The 26451-nt window shown below is 37.3% G+C and overlaps 1 protein-coding gene across 3 annotated transcripts; it reads right to left on the bottom strand.

Moving 5' to 3' along the window:
* Positions 1-1390: 1390 nt before the first annotated feature.
* On the bottom strand, positions 1391-26428 carry Cenpk (centromere protein K). Of its 3 annotated transcripts, none has more exons than XM_027401545.2 (10): positions 26277-26428; positions 24302-24449; positions 22595-22651; positions 19872-19944; positions 18456-18502; positions 12417-12499; positions 12235-12333; positions 10467-10593; positions 5458-5511; positions 1391-1627 (listed from the first exon to the last, which is right to left on the bottom strand). In XM_027401545.2, exons 2-10 carry the CDS (start codon positions 24413-24415, stop codon positions 1469-1471), a joined length of 813 nt encoding a protein of 270 aa, XP_027257346.1. In that variant the 5' UTR covers positions 24416-24449; positions 26277-26428; the 3' UTR covers positions 1391-1468. The 3 variants fall into 3 exon arrangements, with proteins under 3 accessions (XP_027257346.1, XP_027257345.1, XP_035296444.1); XM_027401544.2 differs by lacking the exon at positions 26277-26428 and adding an exon at positions 21483-21636 and having other exon boundaries at positions 22564-22651; positions 24302-24395; XM_035440553.1 differs by lacking the exons at positions 24302-24449; positions 26277-26428 and adding an exon at positions 21483-21636.
* Between the last annotated feature and the right edge of the window lie 23 nt (positions 26429-26451).

Here is a 26451-nt window from a genome sequence, read left to right as displayed (position 1 = left end):
CAATCACTGTATCAAATGAGTTATATCCTCAGCACCCCCAAAGACTTAAATAAGTAAAAGTAAGTTAAAGCATTTCTATTTTTCACAGTGGGCTATCACACTTACAATATTACTTGCTTGTTTTTAAAGAGGGGTAAAGACAGTAAACAAGAAATGTGTGACTTGCAGTAAGTAGAACACAGAGAACAAAAGCATACACAGGCTCTGAGAAAACCTGATACAAACTAAGTTTAGAATTTCCTAGTATAGGGTCTATACAATCCTGATCTTATCTATCTGGGGAAATTATTATATGTTTATAAAAATATATTACACCATTAATAGCTAAATTTTTAGAATATAGAATATTCAGTTTTAATGATAAGAATCAAGAGCAAATTAAAATAAATTATCTAGCACAAAATACTTATTAAAATAGTTTTCAGGGCTGAAGATGTAGTTCTGTTAATAGAGTGCTTGCTTAGAATGAATAAGGCTCTGGGCTCAGATCCAAGCACAGCACACCTGCTGTTGAGGTACTTAGGAAGCTGGAGGATTAGCAAATGTGAGGACAGCCAAGGCTACAGGAGACCCACCTCAAGAAAGAAAAATAAATAAATTGAAGCTAGCTATAAACATTGGTTATTTGTATATTTTGGTATTTTGAGACAGTCTCTCTACATAGCCCTGGCTGTCCTGGAACTACTATGTAGAATAGGCTGGCCTCAAATCTGCCTGCCTCTGCTTCTCAAGAGCTAGGATTAAAGGTGTGTACCACCATGCTCAGCTGAACATTGGTTCTTTATATTCCAACTTATAACAAACACATCTAGAAATAAAGGTTACACATACAATAGATTTGCAAATTTATCATTTACTATATCAGATTGCTTACCTAGCATGCATGAGGTCCTGAGTTCAATCCCCAGCACAAGGTAAAAAAAGTTAAATAACTTTTCATAATATTAAATGACAAATGGAATGCAAAATATTTAAATGATAATGAAATAAGTTTATAAAGAAAAATGTTATATTAACAAAATTATAAATTTTGTTGTTTTATTTTGCTGTTTTTTTTTCCAGATTTTTTATTATTTCAAAAATCACACACTCACAAGAATTTTCCAAAGAATACTGAATGAGGTAATGTATATTAAATGCTTTAAAAGTCTAGAGTATTTTTACTTGCATTCTTACCCACACAGTTTAAAACTTCAACATACTGAATGAATTGAAAAGGCCCATTTTGAACATGAACAATGGCAATATAAGTCATTTCATGAAACAAAGAGGGAGACAGCCAGGGAATGGTGGCGAAGGCTTGTAAACCCAGTCAGTACTCAGAAAGCCCATTGCTAGCTAGGATACATTAGACCATATTTCTAAACAAAAAAGGAAGATGGACTATGCCTTTGATTTGCAAATAATACTCTTTATTTAAATAGTCCTGTGTTTCTTTATCCACACTGTGTGAAAACAGATCATCATTTTACTGATGGAAGGCTTCTAATCTTATCCGTGTTGGATCTTCTGGATGTCGCAAAGCAATTCCATAACGCAGAAGCAGCTCAATATATGGTGGCCAAAAGGAATCACTAATTTTAACATATGGATCATGTGGAACTTCAAACATTCTATTTATAAGCATCTAAGAAAAAAGTTATTAAAAGTGAACTTTCTGTGGGAAAATGTCTACAGACATATTTTCATAAAATACTAAAGTATCTACCAAAACACACCGACTATTCTTTTCCTCCAACTACTGTTCATAAACACTACTTTCATGTACTTAAGCAATATCTAATTTTATTTTACTTTTTTTTTTTTTGGTTTTTGATTTCTTGAGACAGGGTTTCTCTGTGGCTTTGGAGGCTGTCCTGGAACTAGCTCTTGTAGACCAGCCTGGTCTCGAACTCACAAAGGTCCTCCTGCCCCTGCCTCCCAAGTGCTGGGAATACAGGCGTGCCACACCAACGCTTGGCTGTAATATCTAATTTTAAAGACTACATTGTTGGATAGAATATTTATTAATATGAAAACGTTTCCTAAAACCTTCCCAAGAATATTTACAACTTTCCTACTGCTCTTAGAAGAATTCCGTTAGGACAAGAGCAAGAATCATAAGAATTAAACTTTATATAGATGAGGTATAGAAAATTTAGCTAGCTAAATAAAGCCCTGGGTTTTATCCCCATCACTGAAAAAGGAAAAAATTAAAATTTGACAAACAGCACACAAATTTCAAAAGAAAGCTAGCAAGAGTCTCTCAATATTTGGAGGGAAAAAGAAATCACCAGTTCAACCCTTTAAAACATCTCTTCTTTTGATAAATCTTCAAAATAGTTAAGTTGGCCATCATTACGCTCTCTCCCTGAATGCCTGATTGATTACTTCATCAAGAATGTCAAGTGTGCCAGGCAGTGGTGGTGCACAACTTTAATTCCAGCACTGGGGAGGCAGATAGGATGATGTCTGTGAGTTTGAGACTAGCCTGATCTACAGAGTGAGTTCCAGGACAGGCTCCAAATCTACAGGGACACCCTGTCTCGAAAAACAAACAAACAAACAAACAAACAAACAACAAAAAAAGTCAAGTGCTTACAACCAAAATTGACAAACTTTTGAGTGTTATAGGGCACCTTTTCCCAAACCACATTCCACATGAAGTGGTGTCCCTTATTAGGTTCTGAGGTATTGAAAACCAGAATTCTCACCCTAGGTGAACATCAACAGATAAGCCAATAAAGAAAATTTAGTATATATACACACAAGATAACTTTATTCATGTAGAGTAAATGACATTATGTCATTTTCAGAAAAACAGAGCTAGAGAATATAATGTATAGTGAAATAAGCCCAACTTAGACAAAATCCTCTTTCCCTTATGTAGAATCTAGATTTTAAAAGGAGTATATGTGTATATATGTGTGCGACTATGAATAGCATAAAAGCAGAACAGGGAGAACTATATTAGAGAGAAAGCCGCATGGAAAAGAGGAGAAAACAAGAGAGTTGATGAGAAGAAAGACAAAATAAGGAACACTATTTGGTGGAAAATTACCAGCAAAAGGGAGGAATAAGGAAGAAAGATAGTAGGAGTTGGTACAAAAATGAGCAAGGCACAATGATACATGTATGTGAAAATATCATAATCAAACTTATTATTTTGTATGTTATCCCCAATTTTAATTAAAACATAAGAGAAGAGAAAACCAAGGTTTTGCCATTACCAGAAAGTTAAGAGAAACTAATGGAATCTAAGAATCAATGGTCTTCTACAAATCTGCCATTGCAGAGATATTGCATGAAGCAATAACATTTAATTATTTGAAAACTATTGCCTCATAAAATATGGTAAAAATGCTAAATGTCTTTTATTATTTTGCCTTTTCATCTACCTCCAATGCTTTAACAATTTATGAAATTGGAACTTAGAACTAAGAGGAGTTAGGGATTCCTTAGGTACACATAAATCATGGCAATTCATTTATTCCCAGGTCAAGATTTTAATTAAAGATATTATTTTAAGGATCATGAAAGGCATAATTTATACAAATGTAAAGTTTTGTAAAAATGACTAAAATTAACCATGCAAACTCTAATCTGAATCATATTCATAATATCGATATTTAAAAATGAAATAAAATGCTGAATACCAACATTTTTCATTCCTAAGGAATGAAAAGCTCAGAATCTTTCTTTTAAGTATCATGATAAAGACACAGAAAACCAAAAAAAAAAAAAGAAAAGAAAAAAAAAAGATAAATGTTTTCTTATTTTAGAGTCGTTGTTTATCTTAATACACTTTAAAAGTTTTATGAACTGGATATATAACTCAGTGGTACAGCACTTGTCTATGGTAAGGACTTGCATTCCATCCCAATACCAAACCAAAGTGATCTTATTTTATATTTCTAGTTTTTATTAGATTAATTAAATTCTAATAAAAGACTGTAGAAATATGCTGAAAAGTCACATCTGACCTGAACAAGGAGAGCTCTTGGTGCCCAAACTGATAGCTGGGAAACCAGCACGGGACTGATCCACCCCATGAACATGGGTGTCAGTGAGGAGGCCTCGGAAATCTTATGGGGCCTCTTGTAGTAGATCAGTACTTATCCCTAGGGTAGGAATGGACTTTGGGAGCCTATTCCACACAGAGGGATACTCCCTGAGCCTAGACACAAGGGGGTGGGCCTAGGCCCTATCCCAAAGGATATGACAGACTCTGAAGACCCCCTATGGAAGGCCTCACCCTCCCTGGGGAGCAGAAAGGATATGGGATAGGTAGGGTGTTGGGGGGGGAGGCGGGAGAGAAGGGGAGGGTAAGGAAACTGGGATTGACATGTAAAACAATCTTGTTTCTAATTTAAATTTTTACAAAATGGAGAAAAAATGAGTATGTTAATTTTTTCACTAAATTGTAGCTTACCTATTATTTATTTTTGTCACTGATAATATGAACTACAGAGATATACTTGGTTTTCTAAGTTTTATATTATATCCATATGATGGCATATCATTAAAATTTATAACCATGTGTTTCAGATAATATTTTAGTTTTAGTTATTCGAGACAGGGTTTTTTCTGGGTAATAGCCCTGGCTGTCCTGGAACTCACTTTGTAGACCAGGCTGGCCTTGAACTCAGAGATCAGTCTGCCTCTACCCCCTCCCCTCCCTAATCCTGAGTGCTGGGATTAACAGCCTGCACCACCAGGCAAAATACATTGTATAAAAAAAATGTTTTCAACAAAAGAAAAAAATTAAAAAGCACACTACTACTTGCTTTTCATAAACTTCTTTGTCTAATTCATATATTTAGTAACCTGGCCGAAGTTCAAATACAGTTTTGCAATGCAAAGATATCTATTCATAAAACAAAGTAAATGCCAAACTGCAAAGGTTAGATTTAGTCTTTCTGCTGTAATAAAAGCATTTATGTAAGAATAAATTTTACATTCAATTATATGTTTTAGGTACAGGACTGAGTTGTAAACTAAAATTCTATCAGTATAACAGCACAAGATGTCAGGCTGCAAACAGTAAATGAATAAATAAGAAACTCTATTAAAGAATCAAATATTCTTTGGTTGTTTTGTTTTTTCTTTAATTTTTTTTTTTCAGTTTTTCAAGACAGAGTTTCTCTGTGAAACAGTCCTGGCTGTCCTGGAACTCACTCTGTAGACCAGGCTGGCCTTGAATTCACAGATATCCACCTGCCTCTCCCTCCTGAATGCTAGGATTAGGATAAAAAGAGTGAACCACCACCAGTCAGCTTTTTTTTTTTAAATGTTTAGCCCGAGTTAACTTCAAAATCATAATCCTCCTGTCTCTGTCTCCTTCTGCACATCTTTAAGCAAGCACCACCACAACGGTCAAGAATCAAATATTCTTAAAAGAAAATCTAAGTAGCATTTTTTTTGTCTTTAAGTCTAATTGCTCACCAGAGAGACAGCTCTAACAAAATCAACACTTACCTCTATCATTTCATTTAGTGTTATCAGCTCTGCATTTGATTCTTGAGTGTTTTTCTTTGAGAAATGTAAATAATAATTAACATTGGCAGAAATAGAACCATGTATTACAAGACTTAAAACCATTTCTTATTTATAATTATAGAAGGTAACTAAAGTCAAATTCTGAACGTAAACAATTTTATGGTAAAGTTAGAATCTTAACAGAAAAATCTTCTAAGACAGTAAAAACCTTTATAAGAATATATATACTTGAATAATATTCTTGAACCAGACAAAAATTCTCCAAGCAGATGGTATTCTATTACATTTCAGGGAGACTTCTAAAGGAGCCTTCCATTCCTTATAACCTCCCCATAGATCTCTACAATTCCTAATATTAACTCAATCCACTGAAATTTTTCCCCTTTGAATAACATGGAATAACTCACTAAAAAATTGGAAAATGGCCACTATAATACTCAAGTGTTTTTCATATTAGTCCTCTTTAGTTCCTTCACTTCTTTTTCTCAAGACATAGATTTGAGATCCCTCATAACTATAATCAAGGTTAAAATTTCCAGTCTCTCAAATGATATAGGTGTGATTCACCCATCAAGAATAAAATAATACTTGCTTTGATAACTGCTCATGGTAGAATGCTACTCATTACATTTCTAGATATCTATTTAATCCTCTAACTGCTGAGCATTTATCACCTAAAATCCCAAAGTGCTGGGACAGGCATGGTGGTCGCATGTGCCTTTAATTCCAGAAGGAAGAAGCAATCAGAACTTTATGAGTTTGAAGCCAGTCTGGTCTATATCATGAGTTTCACCATGCTAGGCTACATAATAAAATGTGAGGGGTTGGAGGAAAGAACAAGCAGAGAACAAAACAAAATTATTCCTTGTTTGTTTGTTAGTTTGGTTTTTGAGACAGGTTTTTCTCTGTGTAACAATCCTGGCTGTCCTGGAACTCACTTTGTAGACCAGGCTGGCCTTGAACTCACTGAAATCTGCCTGACAAAATTATTCTTAAAGTAAAGATAACTGAGTAAAGCTGGATCTCAAAATCTAATACCTTGCTAAGTAAAGAGAGTAGTTAAAATACCATTATTAGTGGAGAAAGCATAGTTACAGAACTGACTAGCAAATAACAAGACACACTAAATTTAAATAGTTTTGCTGAAGTCTCAGAAATTCTTTCTCTTTCTTTTCTTTGTTTTAATTATAAGCTGATTGGCCAATGGCTTGGGCTTCTTTTTGGCTAGTTTTTTCTTAGTTATTTGTTTTCTTTTTTAAAGATTTATTTATTTATGATGTATACAGTGTTCTGCCTGCAGGCAAGAAGAGGGCACCAGATTTCATCATAGATGGTTGTTGAGTCACTGTGCAGTTGCTGAGAATTGACCTCAGGACCTTTGGAAGAACAGGGAGTGCTCTTAACTATTGAGCCATCTCTCTAGCCCCCAGAAATTCTTCTTAAACAAATCATTTGGTTAAAAAATTATTGGTTTAAGGAGCTGGAGAGATGGCTTAGTGATTAAGAGTGCTGACTGCTCTTCCAGAAAACCTGGGTTCAATTCCTACACTCATATGATGGCCAACAACCTTCTGTAACTCACACATGTGGAATATAGATACATGTGCAGACAAAACACCAAAATGCATAAAATAAATAAAAAGAAAAATAAAAAGATTAAAAAAATTGTTTTGTGAAATTTAAGAATTGATGAAAAAAAATGAATCCAATATAAAATTGGTTAAAAGCTAAATACACATACTTATAGTAGTTTTTAAATACAATATAAATACTGAAAGTAAAAGACAACGCAAAATTAGAATTGGGGTATAGATGGAAGAATGGGAATTTTTCTCATTTTCATATCAATAAGTCCATACTACTTAAAAACCATACTACTTAAAATAATTGGCTTTCTTTCTATTAGAGGGCTCTTTCTAGTGCTCAAATCATTTGAAGCAAAGAAATATTTATCTAAGTTCAACATTTGAACTTCATTTTTCTTCCATCAAAGCTAATTAAAATCACATTTATCATTCATAGTATACTAAGAAGTATAAAATTCTACTGCTCAAGGACACAATAAGCAAGACAAAACATCAGCCCACAGAATAAGAAAAGATATTCATCAACCCCACATCTGACAGAGAAATGTGATCACCAAAATATACAATAAACAAAATATACAATAAACAATAAAAATTCTACTGCTCAAGGACACAATAAGCAAGACAAAACACCAGCCCACAGAATAAGAAAAGATATTCATCAACCCCACATCTGACAGAGAAAATGTGATCACCAAAATAAACAATAAACTCAAGAAGCTAGCTACCAAAACACCAAACAATGCAAGTAAAAAGTGGAGTGCAGAACTAAATAGAGAATTCTCAACAGAGGAATCTAAAATGGCTGAAAGACACTTGAGAAAATACTCAACATCCTTAGCCATCAGGGAAATGCAGCTCAAAACCACTCTGAGATTAAATCTTACTCCTATCAGAATGGCTAAAATGAATAACACCAAACACAATCTATGCTGGAGAGGATGTGGAGAAAGAGGAACACTCCTCCATTTCTGGTGGGAGTACAAACTTATACAATCACTTTGAAAATCAGTATGGTGGTTTCTCAGGAAAACGGGAATCAGTCTACCTCAAGATCCAGCAATCCCTCTCTTGGGCATATACCCAAAGAATGCACATTCATACAATAAGGACATATGTTCAACTATGTTCATAGCAGCTTTATTTGTAATAGTCAGAACCTGGAAGCAACCTAGATGTCCCTCAACTGAAGAATGCATAGAGAAAATGTGGTACATTTACACAATGGAGTACTACTCAGCAGAAATAAACAATGGAATCTTGAAATTCGTAGGCAAATGGATGAAACTAGAAGAAACCATCCTAAGTGAGGTAACCCAGTCACAAAAAGATAAACATGGTATGTACTCACTCATATATGATTTTTAGACATAGAGCAAAGGATTATCAGTCTAAAATCCACACTGCCAGAGGAGCTAGGAAACAAGGAGGACCCTAAAAGAAGATTGCATAGTCCCCCGAAGAAGGGGAGGGGGACAAGAACCCCTGAACAAAGTGGGAGCACTGGGCATGGGTAGAGAGGAAGAAGTTGGGAAGAGAAGAAGATGAGGGGGGAGGAGAACAAGAGGACTGAGACAGGGGAGGAATAGAGGAGGGCAAGAAAGGAGATGCCTTGATAGAGGAAGACAGCACAGGTATGGAGAGAGGTCTGATACAGGGGACATGTTAGGGGATTCACAGGGATGACTCCAACTAAGAAGCCAGGCAGTGGTAGAAAAGATGCCATTGATGCCCTTCCCCTACAATGAGATTGATGTCTACCTTGGTTACCATTCCTAGAGCCTTCATCCAGTAGCTGTTCGAAGCAGAAACAGACACCCACAGCTAAGCACTGAACCATACTCCAGGAATCAAGTTGTGGAGAGGGAGGAGGGATGAGCAAAGGAGCCAAGACAATGCTGCAGAAACACGCAGAAACAGTTGACCTGACCTAGTGAAAGCATGGAGACCCTAGTCATAAAGCTGGGGAAACAGCATTGGACCAAACCAAGCCCTCCGAATGTGGATGCCAGCTAAGAAACCAAGACAGTCTATGGGACCTCTAGCAGGGGAGCTAGTCTTTAACCCTAGAGCACAAATGGACTTTGGGAGTCCATTCCCTATGGAGAGATACTATTGCATCCCAGATACAGGAAGGAGGGCCTAGGCCCTCCCCCAAATGACATGACAGACATGACATGATATGACTTGTGGAGGGCCTCATTATCCCTAGGGAGGAGTTGGGGGATGGGGAGGTTGGTGGGGAACATGGGAGGATGGGAGGTCAAGGGAATGGGGGGGGTTGGATATGTGAATATGAGTAGTAATTAAAGAATTAAAAAAAAGAATATTAAAAAAATTCCACTGCTCTAATTAGCCATCTGTTTCTAAACATACTATGTTTAGAACAATGATTCCATTTTAGTAAGAACTATGTTAATGATTCAGTAACATGTTAATGTTGAGCAGAGAATTTGGTTTTTAGCTTTCTTTTGTATTCATCATTAAGTTGTAAAGTTCATTGTTGTAAGCGGAATTATGTATCTCAAACGTATGTGTTGAAGCTCAGAAGGAGTAACGGTTAAGTAAGGTAGGGGCCAAACCCCAAATAAGGGGGTAGGAGGGAGGGAGGGAGGGAGGGAGGGAGGGGGAGGAGGGAGGGAGGGAGGGAGGGAGGAGGAGTGTGTGTGTGTGTGTGTGTGTGTGTGTGTGTGTGTGTGTGTGTGTGTGTGTGTGTCTCCTGTCAGGGAGAACTTAAAAAATTCTTTTTCTCCCTGAACGTAGAGCAGACATCAATGTAACGGTTAAGTAAGGTAGGGGCCAAACCCAAAATAAGGGGGAAGGAAGAATTCTTTTTCTCCCTGAATGTAGAGCAGACATCAATGTGAACAGATTGAAAATGTGCCAACTCCCAGTCAGGAATGAACCTCATCAGGAACTAACCCTGACAGGACTTTGATCTTATACTTCTAGTCTTTAGAGAGAAAAAAATAAATTTCCTTTTTATCCCAGGTATTTTGTCTCTGGCAGTCCACTAATACAGTATCAATGCTGGCCAGATAAAGAGAAACAGAAAAGGACAGAGGTAAACAGATGTGGTGGAAGGAAAAAGAGAATCCCATTATTTTGGCCTCTGATCTCCACACACAAGCCGTGCAACACAAGCATGTACACACCATGTGCACATACCATACGCACACAAATAAATAAAATGTAAAATTTGCAAGAATGCCTTTAACCAACTGATTTTATTAAACAATAAAGTAGCTCTAATTTTTCAATAACTATGATTGCATGAAGGCATATTTGTGTATGTCTCACTATGCCTTCATTCCTTTGCTTTTGTTTACACACACACACACACACACACACACACCAGTTACAATGATAACAATCTAAAACAATAGTTTGTCTAAAACTTACCTTTTTCTTTTTAATAGTTCCATCAGGCAGAGGAAAATGATCTTCTAAAAACTCACCCAAGGTACACAGGAGCTTCTCCTTAAACTCTTTTATACTAAGCATCTTAGCTTTCAGCTCATTAAAGATTCTAACAATAAAAAATAATAAGACAAACACTTAACTGATAAAATACATTTGTGAAGCTGATCAGAGCTGTTGAAACTTCATTTGATCCACATAACTAGAATATTCTTTATAACATGTAGTAAAACTGGTATAGCAAGAATTTAAAAAAGAAGAAACAACTAATAGCTGGCAAAAATTAGGGCAAGTGTTGTGATTCATAGTAAACTGGGCTACATTTTTCTTCAAATTTAACTTTTTATCGTTTCTTTGTGGATTCCTCATAATGCATTTCAATCCCACTGATATCCCCATCCCTTCCAATCCACCCTCTACCCTTGCAACACCTATCGCCCAAGATAAAATTTAAAAGAAAAGAGAAAAATTTTGTTGTGGAAGCTGTAGTGTGACACAGTAAGTCACACAGTCCTTAAGTGTATGTATTGTTATTTGCAAATGTTTACTGCATTGAGTCATTGGTCTAGTTTGAGGTCTCTAGCTTTTGTTACATCACTAATACTGGGTCCTCACTGCGGCTCCTCTTCGGTAGGTATCCTGTTGTCCTGTGTCATGGAGATCCTATAACTTTGGGTCTACAGGACCAACCTCTTCATGTGCTCCATCCATCCACCCAATGGGTAGATGGATGGGATAGGCCAACTTACAGCTCTGGTGGATCTGGGTTGGTCAGCCCACCAGTTCTCCTTCATCCTCAATACCAGAGTAAGCTCTCTAATAATGCCCCAGCTAGTTCACCCTACATAGTAAGCAACGAGGAGTGGGGCTGATTCTCCTGCCCTCATGACCTCTGGCTTGGCTTGCCCACACTTAACACCACTGGGCCAGCTCTACTGTGTTACCAAGTCAAGGTGTAGGGGTCGCTCTGCATAGTGCGGCAGGTGGTGAGAGACAGGGCCAACTCTCTCATTCTAGTGACTTCAGGGATTGCTCTTCTATCACAGACCTCAAAGGACATGGGGGCATGGAGCTTCTCTCCTTTGCCCACATCAAAATATGATAGATGAGGGGTGGGCTCAGTCTTGGGGCCAGCTCTACTGTGTTGCCCATTCAAGATGCAGGGCCCACTCTCCCTAGTTCTGCATATGGTGAGGGGCAGGGTCAGCTCTCTTGTCCACTGAAGGTCGAAAGGGGCAAGGGGGGAGGGCATCTTTCCTTCTCCCTAACCACCTGTGCCCCCTTCAGCAGGATCAGCACTACTATGGTACCCAGGTGAGGTACAGGGCTTGCTCTCCTGAGTGCTGTAGGCCCCACCCACACTACATGACAGATGAGAAGTGGGACTAGCTCTCATACACTTATGCCCTCAGGGTCAGCTCACCATCACCAGCAGGTGATGTTGTTGTCCAGGTGAGGTGCATGGCCTGCTTTCCCGAGTGCTACAGCCTGTGAGATACTGGGTCAGCTCACCACTTCTCTTGACCTCAGGGACAGCTCTACAACTTGCCAAAGTATGCGGGGAGGGAAGGACATCTTCACCTTGTTCATACCACCACATGGCAGATGAGGGGCAAGGACAGATCTCCCACTCTTGCGGCCAGCTTGAACTAGGCCAGCTCAAACTGGGCCACCCTCAATCTACTTTAATACAAAAACTACTTTCTCAAAAAAAAATGTGTTTGAAAAAAGTCTAGAACACAAGATGTACCTTGATTCAGAAAATGTCACAACTTGGTTTTTCAAATCGCTGTGCAATACATTAAGAGATTCCAGGATTTGCTGCTGTTCATCCAACCACTGTTGCTCCCTTTAAACATAGAAAACAATATAGTCAAATAAAAATTTAAGTGTCAACTCAGTATCAATGACTAATAGAAATTACAAGTTTACCTTTCCAAGTCTTCCTTTAATTTTTCATTCTTTGATTGAATAGTAGATACTACCATTTCAAGATTATGTCTCAATTTTTGGAACTAAAATAAAAGAATGCAAGTTAATGCTTAGCCTTTTTGTTTATACAATTCAGTTCCTGAATGATAGTAAAATTGATCTAGAATATTTCAATGTAGAAGCCAATAGGAAAAATGGCTACCAGAAAGAATTTGAAATGCTAAATATATAGCACCTAGATATTATTGGTGACACACCAATAATAAATATAGGAGTTTCAGGCTACATATTTTAATTTCAAACTGAAATTAAATTAGCGAACTGTTTTTAGTAGATTAGGTCTCTTTTCTAATGAGGTTATTTCATTTTTTCTTCTGTTATTTATGTGTATGTGTATACTATTTTATTTGTATTGTGCCAACATGTATGTTTTTGTGAGGGTATCAGAAGCCCTGGAACTGGAATCACAGACAAGTGAAAGCTGCCATGCGGGTGCTGGGAATTGAACCCAAGTCCTCTGGAAGAGCAGCCAGTGGTCTTCTGAGCCACCTCTCCAGCCCCTCTTTTCTAATAAGAACATAAAAAACTAAAGGCAAAAAAATTAATTTGATTTTTCAGTATTGGTTCAACCTATTAGTCAATCAATACTCATTAATGAAGGAGGCTAAATGCAAGAGTGAAGATAAAAAAAGAATGGAATTCAGAAAATTAAACAATAAACTACAATAATGGTACAATAACAGAGAGGTTTAAAAAAAAAGAAAAAAAAAGATCAAAAATAATAAAATTGTAAGGTGAAAGTCAGAGTGAAGGGACCAGCTCCCTTTTCGGCAGTCATAGCGGCCGAACACGTGCTTGTTTGACCTTGTCTTAGTCACTAGAAAGTCAGATGCCTGCCTCGTGACAAGGAACCAATCAGAAGTTAGCTGGTGGCGCTATGCTTTACGACACTGGGTGTGCTTTACGGACAAGCGCACAGCAATGACGCACAAAGCATAGCAACCACCCTGGGAGGGCCTACAGGCCATAACAACCAGTTGGCCAATCAACACAGGGCAAGCCCTCCAAGGCTGGAGGCACACCAATCGTGAGCCTGTGCGTACCCCTAGACACTCCCCTTACGCTGCCCTATAAGATCTCTTGGGAGGCCCTAGGAGCTGTCTTTTGCGAGCCATCCGCCATGGCGGGTGGGTGAAAGACCCGAGCTTGTTAAATTACAATAAAGCCTCATGCAGTTTGCATCAAGCTCTCGAATCCGTCTGGTGATTGGGGTGACCACAGTCGTGGCCTGGGACCCCGGGTACCTGAGTTTTCCGGGGGTCTAACAAGAGCTGTTTTAAGGCATTAGAATTTGGAAAGTTCTCTGACCAGATAACATACAAGTGGCAGAAGAGGGAAAAAAAGGCAAAAAACAAAGAAGTTACTATCTAGAAAAAGAAAATTCCAGACAGAGCAAAAAATAAATTCAAAGGTACTGAGGCATGGATATGAGATACCTGACCAACACAAAAGGCCATGTGAAACAAACTTGCAGTAAACTTGGACCTGTAGGGAGACACTGTAGCCCGCCTCCTAGGAGCCCCTACTGGTGTGCCACACCCGTGGTCAAGGGAGGTCGAGGATGACTCGAAGGGGGGGATTCTTAAGGGGCCTCGGACACGTGGAAAGTCCCATCTCTCTGGCCTCCCTAGCTTGCTGCCTCTGGGCACGCTCTGGCTTGTGGTTGGCCAGTATTATTTGAATAAAGATATCTCATTATATGGACCTTTTACCTAACATTCTTTTCTTGGAAGAATATATTAACCAGCATTCTATTCTCTGGATTGCAAGGGATTCCACTAACCTTTTCTAACTTTAAATCAGTTGTAAATTACAGATGTGTACTATAAACTCTAACTGAAAAAAATTAAGGAAAGATAGTAATAACTACTAGTAATTAGTAATCCAATATTGTAATAAAATGACTTTTTAAAAAACGCAGGAGGCTGGAGAGATGGCTCAGTGGTTAAGAACAATGGCTACTCTTCCAGAGGTCCAGAGTTCAATTCCAGAAACCACATGATGGTTCACAACTATCTATAATGAGATCTGGTGCCCTCTTCTGGTGTGCAGGCATATATGTAGGCAGAATACTCTATACATAAATAAATCTTAAAAATAAATAAATAAATCTTTTAAAAATGCACACCTAAACCAAGAAAGGAGGAAAATAAGACCACAGAAAAGTAGGATTAAAAAGAAGAGTTGATATTGTATAACTGTATCAATAAGATCAATAACAGACCAAGTTGACAACATCACACTGACACTATATTAAGTAGTCTAACAATGGAATTAAATTAGAAACTAACACAGAAAAGTAGAAAACTACAAGTATATGGACACTAAAAAAAAATCTCTAATCTATGAGACAAGCAATAAATAGGAAATTGAGAAATTATAACTTCAGTCCTAAGTTACTGTGACTAGAAAATAAAAATACAACATTAAAATTTCTAGGAACAGGCCTGGAAAGATGGCTCAGTGGTTAAGAGTACTGACTATTCTGTTCTTCCAGAAGTCCTGGGATCTAGTCACAACAACCTGGGGGCTGACAGCCATCTATAATGAGATATAATGCCCTCTTTTGGTGTGCAGGCATTAGCAGAAAACGAACTCATACTTAAAACACATAAACAAATAAATCTTTAAAAAACCTTTTCCTGGGAACATTTAGATAACAACTTACAGCTCTAAAATCTCGTTAGAAACAAAGAACACTCTATGGTCTAGTTTTCTATTATAAACTTAAAAAAAAAGAAATAAAACTCTTAATAAGTTAAAGAAATAATGATAAAGAACAAAAATCAATGAATGTGGGGAGGGGTGCAAAGACCAGAGAGATGAGGAGGTAAGGAGGATCAAGCGAACACTATAACGCCAAAAGCTGGCTCTTTGAGAAACGTTAAGTCACTGTTTCAATAGACTAAAAGAAGTTTGTTGCAATAAATTCAGAAAGCATGACAGAATTCACTAGCACTCCCTTTCTTTAAAATAAACGACTAAGGCTTCAATGGAGCTCACTGGAAGAGCTCCTGTCTAACATGCACAAAAACAAACTCTAGCATCACAAAACAAACTCTTCAGAAACTGTTGTAGAAGGACTTTTCCTCCTTCTAGTTAAACACATCTATGATAAATTCACCATAAACATTCATTTTATTTGATTTTGCTCATTCTTGCCCACTATATTTCAGGTATCCAGTGTTATCTGGAATAAATCCCTTTGTGCATATGAAGAGAATCACTACCTTCTGGGACTCTGGGAATAGGAGTCGAGATATTTAAAACATAGACTAAAACAAACAAAGCATTGGAAGAACAACAAATATCATGAAAGAGAAGATAGAAAAGCTGAAAAACATGTGGAAGCAGAAATGCTATGCAGACAACAGTAGGAGAGGCCTCTAAAGGCCCAACTCTGGTGGGGGCTTAAGGTGCTCACTGACAGAAAGGAAGGGAAATCAAAGCCAAAACCACAAGCCATGCAGCTCTGGTGACAACTGACTGGCAATCCTAGTCAAAGAGTAAGCCCACAGTTCTTACAAACTTTCAATTCTGGTGGTGGGAGCAGAGGAGCAGGATGGGAGTGGTAGGCAGTAACTCCTAAGTAGCAGGCCACACCTAGAGAAAATATCCGTTTTTCCCTTCCTCATACAGCTACAACTAGACACTCATGGAAACAGCAAATACCCTGTTGTGGTGTCTATCTAGGAAATGGCCATAAAAAGCATTTGTTGAAAGGGAGATTAGAGTAGACATGCTGAAAAGTTTAGGCAGCAGGGGCTCAATCAGGGAAAATGTCTGTTGACCCAACTTTTGTGGAAGGCAGTAAGCCTCAACACTTAAGTTTTACTGTGGAAGTTAAGAGTTTGGTGCCTATAGATAGCAACTGCTTGGCCTCAGGAGCTGCCTCCATCCCACCTATGCCTTGTTGCTATAAGGCAAAGACTGAGAGCCCCGAGCCCAAGTTCAGGATCAGTCAATTTCTGCCTCTAACAGAGTGGTTTATTGCCAGGGAGAGTCTGGAAGCACTGCGACTGACAGGCAAAGTACTGGGTTTCTTTAGTTTTTCCCCACCCATTACAGATCTCATGGCTCCATCTTTTTCCCAGCTACCCAAAACATCCCGGGGTTTGGACATTTGCCACCCCTCTGTGGCATACCTGTGTGAACACACTTTCTCAATCTTGATAATATAAATAGGCTGAGTTTTTCAAATCTTTAAATTTGTTTCCTTTTTGATTAGTAATTCTATCTTTAAGTCATTTCTCTATTCTTCCATTTTACAAAGAATAGCCAAAGAATGCTAACACATTTAGAAATGTACTTCATTGCTTCACAGCTTCATTGCTCACTTCTATTTTTTAAAAAAACCCCAAGACCTAAACACAGTCTTTGTTTCTTGTTAACAAAGACAAATCTTTGCTATACTGTGCAGCCAGCACTATGCTATAAAATACATACTTTAGTTTCTCCACTGCCCACTCCATATTTTGAGACAGGTAACCCAGACTGACCCAAAACTATGAACCCTGTCTCAGCTTCCCAACAACTGGTATGAGCCACTAGGTCAAACTATATATTGTTCTTAACCCTTCTTTCCTGGCATAACATTCCTAACAAACTATGAATCTCCAACAAGGTAAGCACCTTTTTTATGCTACTGGATGACAAGCAAAACCTAGGCAGCTTTAAGATGAGGGTTAGACACTAGAAAAGACCAAGGCATGATCAAGAGACTGGGACTTTTAGCTCTAGCCTCCAATTTTTGGAAAGGGAAGAAGAGCCAAAAGTTAAGTTAATCAATGACCAATTATTTGGTCAATTATGCTTACATAATAAAGTTTCCATATAAGATCAAAAGGACTGGGTTCAGGGAGCCTCTAATTAGCTAAATGCAAGGAGGGGCGGGGTCTGGGTGGTAGCACACTTAGGACACAGAAGTTCCATACCCTTTCCTATACACCTTAATCTATACATCTCTTTCTTTTGGCTATTCATCTATATTTTTTGTGATGCCTTTTATAATAAGTAAGCATATTTCCATGAAAAATTTCTAGAGTCTCTCTAGAAAATTACTCACACCTGAAGAGTGGGACAAGCAAATTGGGTCACAGGTAATTTGGTCAGAAGTACAACCGAAAACTTACTACTATAATTGTCATCTTTGGTGACAGTTTCATGAAATGAATGATCCACTGAAAATTGAATTTTGAACTAAATTAGAGCACAGTAAGTGGACACCTGCTCTAGGATCATCTGCTGCAGAATCTGCCAAAGAATTCTGGTGGGGAGAAAGCTCCAAAGCATAGCCTGTAATTCCAGCATGCCTACAGCAATATGGCAGTTGGAGACAGGAGAGTCCCCAGAAGCTAGTGAGCTAGCAAAGTGGGCACATCCAGTGACAAAGAAACCCTGCTCAAACAAGGTAAAAGTTGAGGACATGCACACCACACACTCTCACACTTACACCAGAACAACTATATATAAAAATAGCAAAAACAGCAAAAATAATAGCTGGGTGGTGATGGCGCACACCTTTAATCCCAGGGAGGCAGAGGCAAGCAGAGCTCTGTGAGTTCAAGGCCAACTTGGTCTACAGAGCTAGTTCCAGGACAGTCTTGAAAAACAAAAACAACAACAACAAAAAACCCAGCAAAAATAAAGAAAATTTATCTTTAAAATATTTAGTTCAATAAAATATGTAGGGCTTGAGAGATGGCTCAGCAGTTAAGAGCACTGACTGTTCTTCCAGAGGTCCTGAGTTCAATTCTGGCAACCATATGGAGGCTCACAACCACCTTGAATGAGATCTGGTGCCCTCTGCTGGCAGGCAGGCAGAAGACTGTGTACATAATAAATACAAAATCTTTAAAAAAAAATGGAATAAAATAAAACATGTAAATTTTAATGTGTATTTGGAATGGTTCAGCCTAATTCTTATGTTATAAACTGATCTAAAACATTTTAGAATACTACAGATCATAAATGACTCACCTCTTCCTTTCCTAATGTTACCAAAATATCTTCAGTCATGGGAGTTACTACAAAAATAAAACAAAGTCAGTGAATTCTCAAGAACCTGACTTTGTGGCTTTCCTAAGGTAACTCTTTGACATTCTACTTATGTATTACCAAGCTTTTGTAAAATATACTCATTTTTGTGACTTCTAGATTAACATCTTTGCACATATAACCCCTTATAACGTTGGATAATTTTGATATCTATGCATTTTGTTTTTATTTTTTCCTTCCTAACATCTTAAAAGCATTCTCAATGAAGCTTAATAATGAACTCATAAGGTATTACTCTCTGTATCCATATGATCCTATGTACATGCACATATATATATGGAAACAAACATACACAAACACAAAAGGTTTATTTCTTGTCAATGTTGGTATTATAAGAATAGCACATTAGACATATTACCATTATTTTCACTCAGCATAGGACTGTTCCAGACCCACTGAGTGAGGATGTCAGTTTGGAGGTCTGGGCAATCTATGGGGCCTCTGGTGGTGGATCAGTATTTATCCCTAGTATACAAATTGACTTTGGGAGCCCACTCCACATGGAGGGATACTCTCACAGCCTAGACACACAGGGAGGGTCTAGGCCCTGCTCCAAATGACATGACAGACTTTGAAGATCCCCCCCCCATGGAAGGCCTCACCCTCCCTGGGGAGCAGAAAGGGATGGTGGGTGAGGGTGGCAGGGGATGAGGGAGAGAGAACTGGGATTGACATGTAAAAGAAGCTTGTTTCTAATTTAAAAAATGAAAAAAAAAAAGAAAGAAAGAAAAGGGAGACTAAAACTGAAAGTGGTTGTGGTGGGAGGAGTCAAAGGAAAAGTATTGGCAGGATTAAAAAAAGAAGATAGATGTGGTAAAAAGACAGGAATATAGAAATATAGAAAACCAGATGCAAAAATATATTGTACAGGAAGCTTAAACTTTCATAGTAATAGTAATAATGATAATGATAATAATATCTACTAGTTCAGTATTACAACTGTAACAGTTTAAGTCATTTTCTATTCTTTAAGTCTAGGCAGAAAATATATTTAGCTTCCACTGGGCAAATCAAAAAATGGCATAAAAACTATATGTTCCCTATTCTAAAAGCATATAATTTCCCACTGTGCAAGTTTCATTCATTAACAGTTCATGGTTTCTACTGAATTCAAGACAAGGTTTTTGAGGGTAAACTGATAACTATAATAGTCTTCATAGTCCATATATATATATATATATATATATATATATATATATGTATTAGAGTGATTGCTAGTATCAATGACCATGGGCAATTTCAAGGACAGATGAATCATGTCATTATTAAGACCATTAATTTAACATGCCATTAATTTGTCTACAAAAAACATAAACTTAAAAATAATAAGAATCTTACTTTCAGGTGTTCTTTTTTTCCAATGACCAAGTTCAGCAGTCAAACATTTCACTTGCATAATAAGTAATGAGAGCTATTTAAAAAAAATAAAAAGATTTCAAGGTATTTCTCATAGATTATTGATGAAAATATAATCAACACCATAATACTAATTCTAAAATATGTGGTTATCAAAATAGCATCACCAAACAGACTCTACTACCATACTAACTATATCTCATACATGACTTTTTCAGAAATGATTTAGTATGCTATTGAAAATAAAGAATTCAGGGGCTGGAGAGATGGCTCTGAGGTTAAAAGCACTGGCTGTTCTTCCAGAGGACCTGAGTTTAATTCCCAGCACCCACATGGCAGCTCACAACTATCTATAATTCCCTTTACAGGGGATTTGATGCCCTCACACAGGCATACATGCAGGAAAAATACCAATGGACATGAAATTTAAAAAAAGAAAAGAATTCTGCTTTATGACCAAAACTAAAAGAACCTAAGCACATTACATTTATTTCCTAAATATATCTTAAATAAACAAAGATGCTAACATAGCAAGACATCCTTCCCCACCCAAAAAAGAAATAAAAGCAGGATGCTAAGGCTTGCCAGAAATTTCAGTCCAATTTTCCTTAAATATGTTCATTTCCTCCCTGTGATCTTTCAAAATACTGTACCTGCTTTTAGTTTGCAAAAAAGAAATGCAAATATATACATGAAGACAATGATCAGACACCAGACATCAGAACCAGCAGACATCAGATCCAGAGCTACATATAAAAAGCATTTTTAAAACACAATTGTAGTTTACAAAATGTATGTACCTTATCCTGAGACAAATTATGGTGAGTGTGTTTTGGTATGATAATGACAAATTTGAATCTGCTATAAAATTAAACAATCCTTTCTAATAATAAAACAGCAGCAATGTTTTGAAAGTAATAAAATATAAAAGTTTTCTCCATAACTTTTTGCTTAAGAAAAGAGACTAAGCCAGGTAGAGTGACATAAGCTTGCAAATCAGCACTTAACCAAGTTTTAGCCGAAGCAGGCTCAGAAAACTGAGTTTGAATGCTAACCATATGGAGGCACTAAGAATAAAGAAATGAGCCAGGAGGTGGTGGCGCACACCTTTAATCCCAGCACTTGGGAGGCAGAGGCAGAGGCAGGTGGATCTCTTGCGAGTTTGAGACCAGCCTGGTCTACAAGAGGTAGTTCCAGGACAGCCTCCAAAGCCACAGAGAAACCCTGTCTCGAAAAACAAAAAAAAAAAAAAAAAAAAAAAAAAATGAGGTATCAAAGCAAGCCAGAAACTGCTACTTCTTAAAAGGCCTGCTCATAGCATCAGCCCTTGACTTGGATTTATGAACTTGGATGGCTTTCAAACACATAACTCTTTAAGAGTGGCTTACAATGCCAAAACTATTCATGCTGAATACCTACTTAATCTTCTGGTATTTTGATATCTGCCAGGTAGAGGATAATTATTATCATCAGTTCACATTAAAAATTTTGGACACCAAGTTTCTCCAATGTTAGGCCACACTTCATATCACAAATTGACAGGCTAAGAAGGTGTTAAATTCTATTGTGAGAGTGTTCCTGAAAATTTCATACCTCATCTCCTCTCAACTTTACCCATGCATCTTTTTCCTTTGCTGACTTGACTCTGCATCCTTTCACTGTAAAAATCTTAGCCAGAAGTAGACTATCAACTAAATCCTGTGAGTCCTCTTTGAGAATCATCAAACTCACAAATGAGCTTGAGGACCTGTAACACAACAGGAAACCACAAACTATATTCTTTGGCTATCTGTAACTTAGGACAATACATATTTACAGGTATATAAACACTCTTCTCAAAGTCAGTGCTTGGTGAACTGGATGAAAACCACTTGCATTCCTTGGTAGGTCTAGTGTCCAATGATTCATATTCAGTAAGGTCTCAATTTCTACATTAAAGGGACCATATTTTCCCAAGAGAATGATAAGTTAATTAACACATAATGCATTTTAAAAATGGCATATTCTGTTAGATCTTTTATAGTATATTGTATATATACAGACTCTAAAACATTTTTATGGACAAAAAAAATTAGAAGCTCCAAAATTTGGTGCATAAAAGTTTTCAATTATATTTTTTGATGAATTAATCTTTTTATTAATATGTAGCATCTCTTATCTCTAATTAGTTCGAAATTCATTTTGCCAGGTATAAGGATAGTCATGCCTGTTTAGATTTAATATTTCCTTGGTATTTTTTTTCCATCCTTTGATATTAAGTTTTGGGGTATCTGCTGGATAAATATGTTTCTTAGAGACAAATAGTTGGTTCTTGGATTTGTTTTTTATTTTAAACAGAAGTTTTCCAACTGTTTTAAGATACAGGTAATAGAGTCAGTGAGATGGTTCAACAGGTAAAAGTGCTTGTTGCATAAACCTGGCTACCTAAATTCAATCCCTGAAATCTATGGAAAGGTGGAAGGAGCAAACTGACTTCACAAAGTTGTTCTCTGACTTCCCACTACACACACACATTGTGGCATGCATGTCCCCGATCCCCATCATATGCATGCACGTGCACATACACACACAAAATAATTTTTAATTAAAAAGGAATATAAGTATTAACAAAGTTGCTATATTAGAATAAATATAAACAGAAAAACTTTTTCCAAAAAGAATGAAGTTTGCTTACCTATTTTCTAGAACAGTATACAAGTTCATACCTGAGCATTTGACTTAGTGAGTGTCTCGGTTCCAATGAGCGATAATTTATTTTGACACTTGATTTAAAAAGTAAAGAAAAACAAGTGACATACTTATAATCCATAGACAATTCCCTTCTCCTCCCTTTTTATATGAGCCCTATACAACATATATATATGTATAGGTGATATAGAATCTATATAAATTTTTTAAACTGCCACCTAAGAAGATGAGGAAGACAGTCCAATTGGTTCCAACGTTGAGTTTATAAAAAGGAAAAAGCAACAGTCATACATGTAGCTCCGTAGTAGAGCACATACACAAAGCCTTTGGTTCCATCCACCTCACCCTCCTCAGTATGGTGACTACAACATTAAAGAAATAAAATATCCAGTAGCTAGCATGAATTATAAGCTACATAATGGGGGGGGGGAGGCAAAAGAATGAAAGTATTGTAGAATAATACCAAAATAAGTAATTAAGAACATACATAAGCCTCCAACAGACACTGTTTACCTGACTTTAAAAACATTCAACAATGTTAATGATTGTATTTGATAGGTAAAAATATGAGTAATGTAATTCTTATTTGCCCTCAATCCTGGTTGCAGTAAATTTCTGTAAATTTTTAAGTTATTAAGTCCAAGTTTTTATAGAGCAAAATAACAAAAGCTATAAAAATTATCTAGTATGTATATGAATGATATACAGTACCAAAGATTTTTCCATATGATTTTTTTTAAATACTCCATCTTTCCTGCTCTGATAGATTAGTGAAAGAACAAGATGCTATATACATAAAAAATTCATTCATCACTCCTGTTCTGACACTTTACTGAAGTACTACTACTACATGTATCTGTGATTTCTATATTATACTGTGGCATGCTAAAGAGAAATTTTACCAAATTAACATAGTGTATCAATTGTCTCTAGTTCATTAAAATAAAAACATATACATAACTTCAAGCTCAACATTTATACTCAATTTTTTTTTGTTGTTTTCTTTGTTTTTTTAAGACAGGGTTTCTCTGTGGCTTTGGAGGCTGTCCTGGAACTAGCTCTTGTAGACCAGGCTAGTCTCAAACTCACAGAGATCCACCTGCCTCTGCCTCCCAAGTGCTGGGATTAAAGGCATGCAACACCACCACTGCCCGACCATAATTCTTAACTATATATAATTTCTATGTTCTACTGGCCCAAAACAGGTACTTCATTAACTTCAGTGTTCTTTTGTTTCAACCTCCTTAAAACCTTTTGAATGCCCATCCCATTATCACCACCACCGCCGCCCCTACCCCACCTCCACCAAACAGGGTTTCTCTGTATAACAATCCTGGCTGTCCTGGAACTCAATTTGTAGACCAGGCTGGCCTTGAACTCACAGAAATCCTCCTGCCTCTGCCTCTCAAGTACTTGGATTAAAGGTGTGCTCCACCACCATAATATTGTTAATGGTACATTATATACAATATTATGAATCACTATTGTATCTATAAGAAAATAATCTCCTTGAGAGCCAGAACTACCATCATTTTTTTTCTCTTTACATAGTTGATATAGTATAAAGTTTCTTAAGAGAATACTTTTAGCTCTTAGGTATAAAATACATAACTATAGGAATACATAAAATAATAACTATAGGAAAACTAACACTATTTGCTTCCTAAGTTTATTATGTGACTCCTATATTAACTAATATATCGCTTTTACCTGTTGATACTTACATCTTCCATGTCTTTCCATATTTCTTCACATTGTTTAATAAGTTCTTCCTCGGTATCTATTACTTCCATATCTGCAGTAATATCTGGATCTAGTTCTTGCTGATTCTTTAACATATCCTTTATAGTTTTCTTAATCTTAGTAGAAAAACTAAAGTAAAAAGGATACATGCATTTAACAACTATTTGCTGAAAGTAGCATTGACTAATAGACAAAAATCCTTTGAGAAACATGAGCACACTACTGTTGGAGGGAATATTTTAGTATAGCCATTAAAGAAAGAAGATAGATGTAACAGCAAAAACTAGAAACAGAACTACCATAGGATCTAGAATTTCCACTGCTAGACATATATCCAAACAATTGAAACCACAATTGAAAAGATATGTAAATTACAAGTCTTTTGTTTATTACAGCACTATTCACAATAGCTAGATGTGGAATTAACTAGGTGTCTACCAAATGAAGAGTCAATAAATAAATAATATTCTTCCATTGTAACAGGAGAGTCAGTAGAATAGTAAGAGTGCAAGCTACAGGTAGGTGAGTAGACGTGTTGGCAAGAGCTTGTGGAAGTCCTTCCAACTAAGTGAATCACAACTAAGTAATCAGTCGTGAGCTTATTAGGGTAGAGAGAAGGAATTCGAAATTTAACAGCAAATATAGCCAGCCAGGTGTGCCAGCTCATGCCATTAATCCCAGCACTTGAGAGGCAGAGGCAGATGGATCTCTGTGAGTTCAAGGAGAGCCTGGTATAATAAGGAATTCCAGGACAGCCAGGACTATGTTAAAGAAAAACCCTGTTTCAAGAGTTGGGGTAGGGAGGGGCTCTGGAGATATATATATTATCCCTTAAAGGCTAAGGTTAACAAGCAAAAATTTAAGTGTAGCAGGGCATACTTTTAAATTGGCAATTAGTGGTTCAATTAAAACAATAATGAGCCGGGCATAGTGGCATTCAACTTTAATCCCAGCACTCAGGAGGCAAAGGCAATCTATCATCTATCTCTGTGAGTCCAAGGACAGCCTGGTCTACAAAGTGTTCCAGGATAGCCAGAGCTGTTACACAGAGAAACCCTGCTTCAAAAAACAAAAAACATTAATGATATCACATTAAAAAAAGATGATAGTCATCATTTTCTAAGTAAATAAAAGTGATGCAAGGTTACTAGATGGCTGCTGCAAAGAATAGCAGATGATAGTATATCATGAGACTTAAAAGTAGGTCATTTTAAGGATGTACATGGAGGAACAACAAAGAGGACTTCTAGGTTACAATGTCAAGTGCAAATGAGAATAAACAACACCCCAAAGTACTTTTTACTCATTGAATTAAGTTTTACATTGCTTAACCAGTAAGTTACCAACAGAGTTGCAAAACAGTTCTAAACAAACAGTTCTAAATAAACATGTTCCTATGTCCTTTAAGTCAATAATGTAAAGATGTCAATTCTCCCAAATTCAACTATTTTATCTTAAAGTCTAAAAAGCGACAAAGTCGCCCTTGATAAGTAAATTTTAAAGCCTATACAGAAATATAGAGATCCCACAATAGCAGAAACAACTGTATATAACTATACTAATAGTTGAATTTAGAAGTGATTCGTTAACAATCAAACTGAAACACGGAACTCAATACACACCCCTTCTGGCGCCACATCCACACACGCCAAGCCAAAAAGAATATTCTAATAATGGGAGTCCACCTTACAAATCAGAGTAAATTCAATATATATTCTGGCTGATAGAGAGCTACTTCGTTCTTTTTAACAAAAAGTTCCTTTCAAACCCGCCCGCCCCTGTTTCTGGATAACCAGCTAGATTCTGGAATGCCGTAGGCCGGGGAGGCTGAGAAGAGGTAGGCATCTAGTTCCCAGGCTGTAAGCATCCGATTTGGGGGGAGCCGGGTCCCCCAAACCCACGAGCTACCATCCTCGACAGAAATCTCGGGCTGTTACAGCGCTCTCCCCCGCTTACCCGGCAAGAGCCAGCTTCACCTGCCATCAGTACTCAGGTCGCCTCAGCGTTCGCGTCAGCGCAGCCAGTTCATGTTGTTTGCGCGCGCTGCTTGCTGATTGGATCCGCGCTGGCTCACTCCAGCCAATCAGGAGACGCCGGAGACGCCGTCGGCCGCTGCCCGAGAGGCTGCGCC

This window comes from Cricetulus griseus, chromosome 2, assembly GCF_003668045.3.
Source record: "Cricetulus griseus strain 17A/GY chromosome 2, alternate assembly CriGri-PICRH-1.0, whole genome shotgun sequence".
Taxonomy (NCBI): domain Eukaryota; kingdom Metazoa; phylum Chordata; class Mammalia; order Rodentia; family Cricetidae; genus Cricetulus; species Cricetulus griseus.
Note: the sequence above shows the minus strand (reverse complement) of the source record. Positions and strands in the feature narration are given on the sequence as shown.

Excerpts from the sequence above, each read along its gene's own strand:
- Cenpk (XM_027401544.2), bottom strand. The coding sequence starts at position 22,592 with ATGAACTTGTATACTGTTCTAGAAAATAG. Across the intron at positions 18,503-19,871 it reads GAAAAAAAGAACACCTGAAA|TAACTCCCATGACTGAAGAT; the intron begins GTAAGATTCTTA and ends TTATTTTTGTAG. Across the intron at positions 12,334-12,416 it reads TTAAAGGAAGACTTGGAAAG|GGAGCAACAGTGGTTGGATG; the intron begins GTAAACTTGTAA and ends CTATGTTTAAAG.